The sequence below is a fragment of the Pteronotus mesoamericanus genome, unplaced genomic scaffold (assembly GCF_021234165.1).
Source record: "Pteronotus mesoamericanus isolate MK-2021 breed Mesoamerican mustached bat unplaced genomic scaffold, CSHL_Meso_final scaffold_54, whole genome shotgun sequence".
NCBI lineage: Eukaryota > Metazoa > Chordata > Mammalia > Chiroptera > Mormoopidae > Pteronotus > Pteronotus mesoamericanus.
This window is the reverse complement of record NW_026555321.1, coordinates 62,776,643-62,790,859: the sequence shown is the minus strand read 5'-3', so window position 1 is coordinate 62,790,859 and position 14,217 is coordinate 62,776,643. Positions and strand designations below refer to the sequence as shown.

Here is a 14,217-nt window from a genome sequence, read left to right as displayed (position 1 = left end):
AAATGGTGTTGGGAGAGCTGTACAGCTACATGCAAAAAATTGAAATTCGACCACCAACTGACACCATACACAAAAATAATCTCAAGATAAAAGACTTAAATAGAAGTCATGACACCTTAAGAGTCCTAGAGGAGAACATAGGCAGGAAACTTCAGATACCCTATGCAGCAATATTTTCACTGATATGCCCCCCAGAGCAAGGAACATAAAGGAAAGAAAAAATAAATGGGACTTCATCAAAATAACAAGCTTCTGCACGACTAAAGAAAACATCAGCAAAATGAAAGGGGAACCAACCATATGGGAAAATATATTTGCCAATGAAACTTCAGTCAGGGGTTTGATCTCCAAAATATATAAAGAACTCTCATGACCTCACTCCATGAAGATGAACAATCCAATTAAAAAACGGGCAAAGGACCTGAACAGACAGTTCTCCAAGGAGGACATACAGAGAGCCGAAAGACCTATGGAAGGATGCTCTGCATCACTAGTCATCAGAGAGATGCAAATTAAAACCACAATGAGATACCACTTCAAACCAGTAGTAATGGCCATCATTATCAAATCAACAAACAACAAGTGCTAGCAAGGTTGTGGACAAAAGGGAACACAAGCACACTGTTAGTGAAAATGTAGACTGGTGAAGCCACTGTGGAAAACAGTTTGGAATTTCCTCAGAAAAATAAAGATTGAACTGCCTTTTGACCCAGCAATTTCACTGTTGGGATTATGCCCTAGATCCCAAAACAGCAATTCAAAAGAACCTATGCACTCCAATATTCATAGCAGCACAATTTAACAATAGCCAAGTATTGGAAGCAACCTAAGTACCCAACAGTTAATGATTGGATCAGAAAACTATTGTACATTTACACAAGGTAATACTGCACAGCAGAAAGAAAGAAAGAGCTACTACCCTTCACGATAGCATGGATGGATCTGTAGAGCATTATGCTAAGTGAAATAAGCCATGTGGTGAAAGACAAATACCACATGACCTTACCTATAAGTGGAACCTAATCAACAAAACAAGCAACCTAGCAAATATAACCGGTAACACTGAAAAAAAAAAACAAACTGACAGTAACCAGAGGGGAGGAGAGAGGGGATGACAGGGAAAAGAAGGGGTAGAGTTGAGTCAAGGAACATATATAAAGGACCCATGGACAAAACCAAAGTGGGAAAAGGTTCAGGGCAGGAGGTGGGGATGGGTGGGACAAGGGAAATATTTTTTTAAAAGCCTCAGAAACAATGGTTTGGATGCTGAAAACTTGACACAGAAAAGGAGTTACGAGTATTGTGGCCAGAGCCTCAGATCTTTAGATACACAGTACAGGAGGAGATGAGGGAAAAAGATTGGGAGCCAACCGAGAAGTAAAACAGTTTTCTCAGATTCTCACATTCATGATTTTTATATTACAAAATTCATAATCTTCAATAATTACACCAAATTTTCCCAGTGTCCCAACTGTCTACACCAGAGGACTGTTACACAATTGTACAACACAAATTGATTAAAAGTATTTAGGATTTTTCTTAGTAAAAGAAATACTCATCATTTTCACTATTTAATGCTCTATGTTAAATAAAGGTGTTCTAGTCAATGTAATATGTCTTTAAATACCAGAAGTAGTGATTTTGAATAGCTGAGGCAGAATTGGGCATAAATGGAAAATGGTAATTGCCAAAGGCAGGTGTCCTTTTCTTATTCTTTTTTCATATTGTTTCTGATAAAGGAGAGGAATATTTCCATGCTAATTTTCTTCCTGCACTTTGAGTTTGCTTATCTATCTTCGCATTAAACAGTCAGCTCCAATTTAGTGCTCAGCACATTCACAAAGTTTTTAAGCAGATTTGTTGGTCTGGTTGAATTTGGCATACAGTGACCATACCTCCATACACATACCTACAGATTGTGTGGTATTTGATAATTCTTTACTGTGTTTAAGATGCTGAGCTAAGTCCTATTAAGAATGGAGTGAGAGAGGGAGGGAGTTAGTGAGGGAAGGAGGGAAGGAAGAAGGGAGGGAGGGGAAATTGATACCCCCTCTCCATTCACAGAGTTTGGTTGTAGAGAGTCTGTGATGTTATAAATCCATTAATATCTCTTACTTCAGACAAATGCACACTATTTCTTCTTTTTAAAATGTAATGTTGTCAGAAATCAGAATAATATATTAATCAGGAATCTGAATAATTTTTCATTGATCTGATTTATTAAGAAAGGTAAGAAACTTCCATTAGGTATTACTCTTCTTAAACATGTTCATACCATTTTTAATTAAAGAGAACAGATCTCAAAGCCCAGGACCTCATGGTAGCAGGAGCCTCATCAAGTCAGTAAGAGGGGAAAGAACTTAACCAAACCCAGAAAATATCCAAAAGCATTACCCTTAAAATTCTCCAGTGCATAATCATGTCTTCATTCTCAAGGAGTTTACAGTTTAATATTAAAAGCAGACATAAAAGGAGAAATCCCCAACAGTATGGGTTAGGAGTAAATGTAAGAGGCATTACAGAGATGACAGGTGAGGCATGCCCCATCTACTGGATTAGTCAAGGAGAATTCATAGGACAGAAAAGATGTAAAGTGATCCCTGGAAAGTGTATAGGATTTTAGCAGATGTAGTCATGGTATAGTGTGAGTTTTCACTGGGATAAGCATGTAAATAATAAAAATAATAATTAAAAAATGTCTTCTATTTCTACCATTTATTAGGACTGATGATGTTGTGGGCATGGTGCTAAGTGCTTGATGTGCATTATCTTAGTAAATTTCTACAAGAATGGAAGTTATAGATGATGAACCAAAATATGAGCTGTCACAAGTGACTCCCCAAGGAACATAGAGGTATATTAAAGTCTACCAGTTTCCACACATTAATTGATTAGCACTAACTTTCCTGTTCAAGTGAAGAGTTTGCTTTGAAAAGAAATGGAATACATGCCTGGGATTATCCTTTAGAGAAGACTCTGAATACCAGTTTAAAGAGTTGGATTTGTGCATGTGTGAGTGTTTCTGATATTTCTTCTATAAAAATAGGGACACTTGGAATTTTCAGCAGGAAAGGCTTGTGATGTGTACATATTATTTGAAAGCCCCATAAAAGAGGCCAGGCAGATAGAAAGCAGGAGCCCAATGAAGAGTACAATTAAAATGCACGCACACACATGAAAAAAGAAAAAATGGACAGGGATACTTTAGATCTAAGGATCATCTTAATTTAACACTAACTTTTGTTTTTGTGTTTTTTTAATATCAAAAATCAAAGTTTCAAATATTTTTAAAATTCTAATCTTAGAAGTGTGTCATTTTGATGGAGTAGGTGAAAGCCAAAGGGGAAATACCGTCATCCATCAAGCAGTAGAAAAAGACTTAACAGGAGTCAAAAAAGGTAGAAGAAAAGGCAGAAAAGAGCTATAGAGAAAACACATAGACACAGAGATGGTTCATCCTAGGGATCCCTTGTGAATCCAGGCACAAGAGCAGAATCTTCAAGGCTATTTGAGAACTTGCCGCTAATCATTCCAAGAGAGGGGCCAGGCAACATACACAGGGCTGCAGACCAATTTAACATGCCATGGTAGGGGCCAGGACAGAGAGACAGAACCTGTATGGTTACATCCTTGTTGTCTCTAAGCGCAAAGAGTATTAACTCATTAGACTTCAACTTTATATTGATCTAACATTGATCAAAGATGTTCCTACAGTGTTAGACATGAGTCTGTACAAAGGAAACCTTAACTCCCTGCCTACTTAGAAGTTCCTACTTAATGAATCCAGATTTCTGGTTGGTTTTTTAATATAGTTTCTATGAAACTGTGCATGTATTGTTTATTTGTTCATGTTTTTTTAAGGAGATAAACTAAAATTAGTCCTAGGCTGAGGAGTGGCTCCACTTACTAAGAAATCTATCCTGTTACTTTCCAGCCACAGCCCCATTTATCCTGCACTGAAAGCTAATGTCATAAGATAAAACATCTTCTATTTAATTTGATAGGTTCAAGTAAAACTGCATGATATGTTCTCATCAAAAGGAATGAAAATTATTCTTCAAAGCAGAATCAGTGTGAAATTGTGACAGATGATGTTTTTCAAATTTAGCTGCAAGTCAACAATCAAAAAATGGGCAAAGGACCTGGGCAGATGCTTTTCCAAAGAGGAGATACAGAGGGCCCAGAGATATTTGAAAGGATACTCAGCATCACTAGCCATCAGAGAAATGCAGATCAAAACCACGATGAGGTACCACCTCACACCAGTCAGAATGGCCGTCATAAACAGATCAACAAACAGCAGGTCCTGGTGAGGCTGTGGAGAAAAGGGAACCCTAGTCCACTGTTGGTGGGAATGCAGACTGGTGCAGCCACTGTGGAAAGCAGTGTGGAATTTCCTCAAAAAGCTGAAAATGGAACTGCCTTTGATCCAGGGGTTCCCCTGCTGGGACTATACCTTAAGAATCCCAAAATGCCAATTCAAAAGAACCTATGCACCTCAATGTTCATAGCAGCACAATTTACAATAGCCAAGTGTTGGAAGCAACCTAAATGCCCATCCGTAGATGATTGGATCAAAAAATTATGATACATTCACACAATGGAATACTACGCAGCAGAAAGAAAAAAAGAACTACTAACCTTCGCAATAGCATGGATGGAACTGGAGAGCATTATGCTAAGCAAAATAAGCCAGAGGGCGAAAGACAAATACCATATGATCTCACCTATAAGCAGAACCTAACCAACAAAACAAAAAGATGCAAGGAAAACAAGACCAGCAACACTGAAAGGAAAAGAAACCAACAGAGACGAGAGAGAAGGACAGGGAGATGGGTGGAGGGAAAGGAAGGGAAGGGTCAAGTCAAGGAACATATAGCAAGGACTCTGGACAAAGCCAAAGTGGGGAAGGATTGAGGGAAGGAAATGGGGGAGGGGAACAGGGGAAAGTGGTTGGGGGAAGGCAGAGACAAATGTATTTGGAAAAATAAATAAATTAATAATAAAAAATGGTATTTTTATGTCTGACAAAATTGACCTAAGGAGCAACTCTCTACTTTAATCTGTGTTCTTTTATTGGTTGGGTTCTCTAGAATAGGAACATTCCATGGGGCCCCTGATTCTTGCAGTTTTTATCTTGCAAACTATTTTACAAGTATAATTGTTTTTCATGAAAAATTTGTTATTTTATAATGGAAAAGGGTGTTTTATTTTTATATTAAAAAAACTGTTCTTCCTTTGAGCAATTAGTTTATGTTAATGAATAATTTATCATGTATACTGTATGATGCATCTTAGTTGAAAAATAGCTCTATCTAAAGCAAACACAAGTTGCATTTAGTTTTTGTTATTTATAATAAATTTCCTGAAGACTAAAGAATCAAGCTAAGCAGTCAGTTTCTTCCAAAACTTATGGGGAATATACAAGCTGAGATCATTATAAACTTGAAAGGAAAAATGACCGAGAAGAATAGTTGCTGACATCAAGATCTGTGCTCCAGACCTTGCACATAGCTCTCCTCTGAGACACAGACATCCAAAAGCCCACCCAATGAGTGCTCTTGGAAAGGTGTAACTTTAAAATCTTTAGGCTCAAGTTATTGTGAGTTCATGACAACATTTCCAAAGGTTCTCATCAAAATGAGAAAATAAGGACGGTGCAGTAAATTTTTCATAAACATTAACACTTTTCATTTAAAGGAATGTTCAGTAAATATGAGATATTCCTTTTCTTAAGCTCTTTTCTTTAAAATTATAGTTGATAATCGGATGTTTGTTGTGATTGTTGTTGTTTTACATCCTTACCTGGCAAAATAAAAAGTTGTCAATCTTCTGTAAGTCTCTCTCTTTTTTTTTTTTTATCTTTAAAACCATAGTAAACAGCAAAAACCTGGAATGAGAACCATTACTGTAAAAATATTAATGGGAACTTCAGTGAATTTCTTTTCCCTGTAGCATCAGAGCCTAAAGAGACACAGGCAAAACCCACTGCCTTGGTTTTTTTTGTATGTTTGTTTGTTTGTTTTTAAGAGATCAACTAGCAAGAGTAGTGTGAGTTAGAGAAATTTCTCTAGCATCTAACACATTTTAGAAGACAAATATGGTATCCTGATTTCAACCAATCAGCAAAGAACTTGATTAAAAATATCACTGACTGCTAAAATATATGTTACAGTATGGTGCTAAAAGCACTAAGACACCCATCATGCTTTAATCTTCCCTCAATCTGAGCCCATCTTAGTTACTCCACTATTGGCCAAAATTGAATTTAGTATAGTTATATAATAAAATATTTCTAGATCCCACCTTGGCTCAGTGGATTGAGTGCTGGCCTGAGAACCAAAAGTGTGCCAGTTTTATTCCCACTCAGAGCACATGTCTGAGGTGTGGGCTGGGTCCCCAGTTGTGGGCATGCCAGAGGCAAAGACACATCGATATTCATACATGGATGTTTCTCTCTCTTTCTTTCTCCCTCCCTTCTCCTCTCTCTAAAATAAATAAATAAATAAAATCTTTAAAATTATATTTCTAGATCCCTCTGTCTCTTTGCATAAACTTTGGTGCTTACACCATGGAGAAACACTGTAGTCAAGTTATTGGTATTCTAGAATAAGCTGAAGGTGATGAAGACCTGATAAGACTTGATAAGTACCACCTGTGGTTTGACACCCTCTAGAGAAAACATAGGGTGACTGAGAGGTTTGTGCTAAGTGTGGTACCTTTGACTTTCTCTTGCTTTCTGTCCCTTTTCCCCTTTCCAGTGAAATCAGATGAGTTACAGACAATCAAGAAAGAATTAATGCAGATCAAAACTAAAATTGACTCCTTGCTAGGGCGCCTGGAGAAGATTGAAAAGCAGCAGAAGGCAGAGGCAGGTAAGTAAACAAGGTATAACCACTGATGTATCAGAATGAAACCAGAGACATTGTCAAGCATAGAGACAGGCAGGGCCAGAGGCACTGCCAGGACTTCATAGAGTTTAAGACAGATCTACCATAAAGTCTGTTAGCCTTGAGTTGCAACAATGGGATATGATCTTTCACTTTACAGAGAATATGTGCCAATTTGTTTAAAATTTATATATTAACAAAAGGAAAAGTAAAAAAGTATGCTGATGCTAATAAATAATAGTTGGATCTTAACTGGAAGTTTATATCTCAATATCAAATAACCTTTAAGAAAAAAAGGTCAATTAATTAATAGAATAATGATATCGGGCTAAAAATAAAATTCTATGTCATTAAACTAACTGCAGCAAAATTTAACAGATTTCACAACCATGATTATGAAGCCCAACTCCTGTGTCACTGCAACCCTGCAAATTTTTAGGTCCCACTTTAGAATCTCACCACCCACAATGTCCCTGTGTCTCTGGCCACCCCCAGCCAAGTCATTGACTACATGCTTCAACACATCATGTCATTTCCCCTCTGAATTATGAGCCCTGACCATAGTTCCTAGTTGCCTTCTCATATAATTCTAATGCCCTTTTTCTGTGGCTACAGATATTGTTTAGAATCACAGAATATGAGAACTGGGATAACCTGGAGGAGACTCAGTGCCCAGGATGACATTTTGTTGTGCAGCCTTAGATCCTCTGAGGCTTCTTAGAGATGAGATGAGGTTAGAGGGCTCAGGGGGTGGATGAACTTGTCTCCCTCCAATCCAGCCTTTGCTCCCAGCTGGGTGGCATCACCTCCACCTATTTTATCCATTGGGATTCAAATACAACTCTGTTTGCAAAAAAAAAAAGTTTCACTTAAAAAAAAAAATACAGTTTTGAAAGCCATTGTTGCAATCTAGCCTCCTTACTTCCCCCAAAAGAAAACGAAGCTTCAAAAAACAGTTAATGATAGACCTGGCCTCCAGCCCAGGTCTTGTGGGTGAGTCCACTGTCCTTTCCCATTTGTAGTTTCAATCTCAGGTGCCACCAGGACCTTGTCCCAGGATTCCATTCCCAGGTGGTTGCCTGGGAAGTCCTCCCTAGGGAGAACCTGCTGGGATGTGGGCCTTGAGCTCTGGCACAGAGAAGCCCACCTTCTATTGACTGTGTCGAGGAGTGAAAATGAAGCTGATCATCTGTGATTGGGCACATGGGGCCTATGGGTGAATAAACTTGGGTTCAAATGCCTCCTGCTACTGCTTGAGGCTCACTCACATGTGACTGTGCCTCGCACTGTGAGAAATGACAAGGCAGTCTATGGAAGTTCTGTCCCGCAATCACATAACGTGTAAAGGCTCCAGTGGGAGAGACCTGGGATTGGTGGTAACACAGACATATCCAGACAAATGAGCTTTTCCTGCCAGATTTCTGTCACTCGTCTGCGTAGCACATGGCAGAGTCTCTCTGACACGCTTTGAGTTCATATGGATGAAAATTAGAGAGGAAATAGAATCATGTTTATTAAAAATTTTTATTTTAAATATATTTTCTAGCAAGTGAAGATACACTGCCTATACTTCTTACTAGAGAAACATAGGCTTTAGGAAGTTTGTAAAGCATTTCTGGAACCAAAATATCCTGTGACATTGCTTGAATCAATATTTTCCTTTGAGGAACTTCTGTGAAATTCATTATTTTATAAAACAACACCTAGAGCAAAGGACTTTGATAAGCAATTGTCACTTCACTTTAAAAGATTGTGGAGAACTCATTTAAATATAAATCACCTCAAAGAGAAAATGGATACTTTGGTCCATCATATTAGGCCATCTGGTTTCCTGCAATGAATAATATCATCCGCCTCTCTTTTTGGGAGATCTTCTGTAAATGCAACAATGAAATTCAAAGTTTGCATTTCCTTTTCACAAGAGTCTGTCACCTTATTTTCATATGTTTTCAAACTTTCCTGATCATGAGACAGTCATTTCTTTAAATGAAAGGATTTGTCCTGTCACATGTTAGGAAGAAAGTGGAATTATTTAATTGGTAATTCTTTCTCTTAATAATTGCCTCCTGAACAGTATCTCATATTTATGGAGTTAAGATCACCATTTTCTATATTTTTTTATAAAAATAAATTAGAGTTGTATGAAAAAGAGTGAACCCTACATTATAGAAACTGGAGAGAAATACAGTAAAATTCTTAAAAAGACTCAATATCCCCCTATTAAATTTAAGGGGCACTCATTTTCATACTTATTTGGTTGCAACATAATTATCTGGTAAGTAACTTAGACTTTTATTATTACTGTTCCATTCATCTCTCATTCCCAATTTACTCTTAGTTATTGGATGATAAAAGTTTCCAGAATAGAAGAAGTTGCAGGAAGGAGATGGTGGGGTAAGCCACTCAACACAGACCTTTCCTGGAGTTCAAGTTTTTTAGTGCTCCTTTTTCTTCTGTTTTATTGGAAATGAATTCCTAAGTTAACAGGAGTAACTGTAATGAAATATCAACATTTTGGATTCTCTGTACCTTAAACTGCTTCTAGTAGATACTAGTGTGGTATTCAGTTTCTTCCTTTGGGATTGGAAACTTCCCAAGAAAAAGGTCATGTCTTCTCTTTTTTTTAACTCTCTCCAAACCATCTACTATGTCTCAGATATGGCTGAGCAAGACTTTGACTTCTCTTGAGGTCTCAAGGTCTTCCTGTGTAACCTAGAAGAATGGAATATGGTGTCAAATGTATTCCCAACTGTTAAATTATAATTAGTGTGAATCTACAATGCTTGTGTTATTTTTTTCCATTGGATAATTCAAATAACAATTTTGGAATATAGTGACTATTTATTGACAACAAATACAAATAACACTTAACATCAGTTTACCTTATAATTGTAGCTAGGTGATTTTTTGTAAAGAACCACATGTAAGTTGCCACACTTTCCTGGTTTACACAGTGATGTTAAATGACCCAAAAGAGTGAAAGGAGAGAAAAGGAAAACTAAAGACCAAATATTGTACAATGGGCACAATTAATTACTCTGTGGGTGACCACATTTTTTGAAAAATCACATTTCAGGCATACAATCTTTGCTGTGAAAAGACAATTAGACATTAATTAGTTCCATTTTGTTCTTAGAGGTATGGCTAATACATGCCCAGTCTGTCTTGGACAATTCCAATGGTAATAGATAATGTTAATGATAATGTTAGACCTAATCATTAGAGAAGTCACGGAGTCCCATTGCATAAGTTCACCCTGCTATATGCTTAGTAAAAGATACAAATTTTTTTCCAAGTACATCCATGTCCAAGAATAGAATATTATAAATAAATGTTGAAATATATGACTTCTTTAGAAACATTGGACTTTCGGTATTGCTACTTACTTTACACATGGCATGACTTTTCAGTTTGCTAATGTCTTTATGCCTCCAGTGAACGCATTGATGTCATTTACTTGGTCCCTCGTTATACTTATGTCTCAGACTCCCAGGGAAGGTTCTTTCCTGAGCCAAAGGTATTTTTATTTCTCTTGTTTCAATTATCATTTTCATGTCCCTGGACACGAACCTTAATGTCTAATCTATTGTAAATACAACAGCCAATTAAACATTTAAAAATAGCTATAACATCCTTACCCTTCCTAAACCTTTGAACAGAGAGTCAGTATAATTAATTGGTCCACAGATTGTCAACTTAGCTGCATTCAAATTTTGCTTACAGAGTCTTCTTTTCTCCAGATAAATCTCAGTAATTCCTTCAGTTGCTTCTCAGTAATTGTATTTTGCATCTTGAACCATTGTCATCTCTCTTCTCTGGCCATTCTGTAGTTTTCCAATCACAGTTTGCTCTCAGAGGGGAAGACACCACTCCAGTGTGACCTCATGCTGCCTATAATGCAACTATTTTTCTGTTCTGATACCTTACTACCATTTACACGTTGGATCAACTGCTGATGCTTCTGGTTACAGATGTTGGAGTAAACACGTATATTGAGCTCTTCTACCTTCTGCTACTGCATTAAAATTATGATGGGATTTTTTAAATGAAAACCCCTCATCTTAAGGAGGATGGACACAAAGCTGCAGAAGCCAGACAACAGATGGGGAAGCGGATCTGATTTAGCAAATCTGAAAAATCCATGTCCTATCTTAGTCACTGAACTCCCCAAAATCTCAGCATTGAAGGCATCATATTCCTCAAGAACAGAGAGCAAAAATGGCAGAAAGTCTGTTGAGGAAACAGATTCTAGTATTGTCCTACCAATGCTTCCTGATCCAGTAGAAGGCTGGAGAAGTATCTTCTAAAAAAGCTAAAATGGGAGATCTCAGGGCTGGCAGACAAATTGGAGAATATTTGAAAAGAGAGAGAGAAGGGAGAGTTTATACCATTACTGTAGAAATTCCAAGTGTTCTCTCCCCTTAATGAGCCAGACTCTGGGAAGGCACTAGAAGAGGTCTTAACTGGAAATATAAGCAGCCTAAGAGAAAAGATTTAAAGATACTGACATGGGTGCCACCCAAGGAAATGGTTAACCAGATCACCCATGCTTACAACCCTGCTTGTTGATACTCTCATAACCCTCTGTTACCATGAACCAACCAGCATCATCAGGCAGGAAGAAAGGTATAACATAAAAGCAATACCAAAAAATAAATAAATAGATTGGAAGAAACCAAGATTGTACAGGAAGATTTTTTTTTAAGTCGCAACACCATAAAAGTCCTAGAGGAGAACATTGGCAGGAAACTCTCAGATATCCCACACAGCAATTTTTTCACTGATATGTCTCCTAAATCAAGGAACATAAAGAAAAGAATAAACAAGTGGGACTTCATCAAAATCAGAAGCTTCTGCACGGCAAAAGAAAACAACAGCAAAATGAAAAAGGAGCCAACCGTATGGGAAAATATATTCGCTAATGATACATCAGATAGAGGTTTGATCTCCAAGATATATAAAGAACTCACTCGACTCCACTCCAAGAAGACAAACAATCCAATCAAAAAAATGGGCAAAGGACCTGGGCAGATGCTTTTCCAAGGAGGAGATACAGAGGGCCCAGAGATATTTGAAAGGATGCTCAGCATCACTAACCATCAGAGAAATGCAGATCAAAACCACCATGAGGTACCACCTCACACTGGTCAGAATGGCCATCATAAGCAGATCCACCAACAACAGGTGCTGGCGAGGCTGTGGACAAAAGGGAACCCTAGTACACTGTTGGTGGGAATGCAGACTGGTGCAGCCACTGTGGAAAGCAGTGTGGAATTTCCTCAATAAGCTGAAAATGGAACTGCCTTTTGATCCAGGGGTTCCCCTGCTGGGACTATACCCTGAGAACACCAAAACGCCAATACAAAAGAACCTATGCACCCCAATGTTCATAGCAGCACAATTTACAATAGCCAAGTGTTGGAAGCAACCTAAATGCCCATCCGTAGATGATTGGATCAAAAAATTATGATACATTCACACAATGGAATACTACGCAGCAGAAAGAAAAAAAGAACTACTAACCTTCGCAACAACATGGATGGAACTGGAGAGCATCATGCTAAGTGAAATAAGCCAGGGGGCGAAAGACAAATACCATATAATCTCACCTATAAGGGGAAACTAACCAACAATACAAAGATGCAAGGAAAATAAGACCAGCAACACTGAAAGGAAAAGAAATCAACAGAGACAAGAGGGAAGGAGGGAGGGGCGGCGGGGACAAGGAAGGGAAGGGGAAAATTAAGGAACATATAGCAAGGACTCATGGACAAAACCAAAGGGGAAGAGCTGAGGGAGGGAAGGAGGGAGGGGGCAAGGGAAAGTGGTGGGGGGGAGGCAGAGACAAATGTATTTGAAAAAATAAAATAAAATTTAAAAAAATAAATAAATAAATAAAAATAAAAACCCACCTGATTAATACCCTCTGAGGGAAAAAGAAGAGATCGCATTTATGAAATAAATATGTGAAGTATAAACTGAGTGTTCAGAGGACTGATAAAAGAGCTTTTCAGAAATTGACATAGGATGGCACTAATAAATAACTCAACACAGGATTAGAAGATAAATTGGAGAAATTCTCCCAGAAAATATAGAAGAAAACAGAAGTGGGAAATAGAAGGCAAGTGAGTTGGAATTGTGTGACTGAAAAATGAATCCTCAGCTTCCTAAGTATAATGTCAACAGATAGTGCACAGAACTGACCAAGAAGTAGCAATATGGCCCTAGCCAGTGTGGCTCAATTGGTTGGAGTGTCATCCTGTTCCCAAAAGGTTGCAGGTTCAATTGCCAGTCAAGACACATACCTAGGTTGTAAGTTTGATCCCAAGAACAGGTGTGTATGAGCCCAGGTCTTGTGCATACAGAAAGCAACCAATTGGTGTTTCTCTCTCACGTCCAGGTTTCTTTCTCTCCCTCTCTCCCTTTTTCTGTTTCTTAAAAAGCAAAGAAAAAAATATCCTCAGGTCAAAATGAAAAAAAAAACCAATTAGCAACAAGAACATGTTATGTAGAATTATGAGAGCATATATTTTTTAAAAATCAGCTGAGTGGAAAGACTTTAAGAAGCTGAAAATTGTGAGCAGGTAGGAACAGAAGAGTGTTGTTTTTCTTTTAAATATATATTTTATTGATTATGTTATTTCAGTTGTCCCATTTATTTTTCTCCCATTTATTCCCGTCCACCCTGCACTGCCCCACCCCTCAGTATTCCTCCTCCCTTAGTTCATGTCCATGGGTTATACATATAAGTTCTTTGGCTTTTCCATTTCCTATACTATTCTTAACCTCCCCCTGCCACTTTGTACCTACTATTTATGCTGATTCTTCTCTGTACCTTTTCCCCCATTCTTCCTCCTCCCCCTCCCCTCTGTTTTACTGTTCATAGTGTTTGATCTTCTTCTTTTTCTTAGATAAGGCCCTTTAACATTTCATGCAATAAGGGCTTGGTGATGATGAACTCCTTTAACTTGACCTTATCCGGGAAGCACTTTATCTTCCCTTCCATTCTAAATGATAGCTTTGCTGGAATCTTGGAGGTAGGTCCTTGCTTTTCATGACTTTGAGAACTTCTTGCCAGTCCCTTCTTGCCTGCAAGGTTTCTTTCGAGAAATCAGCTGAGAGTCTTATCCGAACCCCTTTGTAGGTAACTGTCTCCTTTTCTCTTGCTGCTTTTAAGATTCCCTCCTTATCTTTATTCTTGGGTAATGTAGTCATGATGTGCTTTGGTGTGTGTCCTTGGGCCCAACTTCTCTGGGACTCTCTGAGCTTCCTGGATCTCCTGGAAGTCTATTTCCTTGGCCAGATTGGGAAAGTTCTCCTTCATTAT

The 14,217-nt window shown here is 38.0% G+C and overlaps 1 protein-coding gene across 1 annotated transcript in view; it reads left to right on the top strand.

The window, feature by feature from the left end:
• The window catches only part of RALYL (RALY RNA binding protein like), a 427,107-nt gene that overhangs the window by 373,417 nt on the left and 39,473 nt on the right, over nt 1-14,217 (top strand). Inside the window, exon 6 of the mRNA XM_054595861.1 lies at nt 6,762-6,875. Coding sequence (XP_054451836.1) covers nt 6,762-6,875 — 114 coding nt within the window. The remainder of the gene's footprint in view (nt 1-6,761; nt 6,876-14,217) is intronic.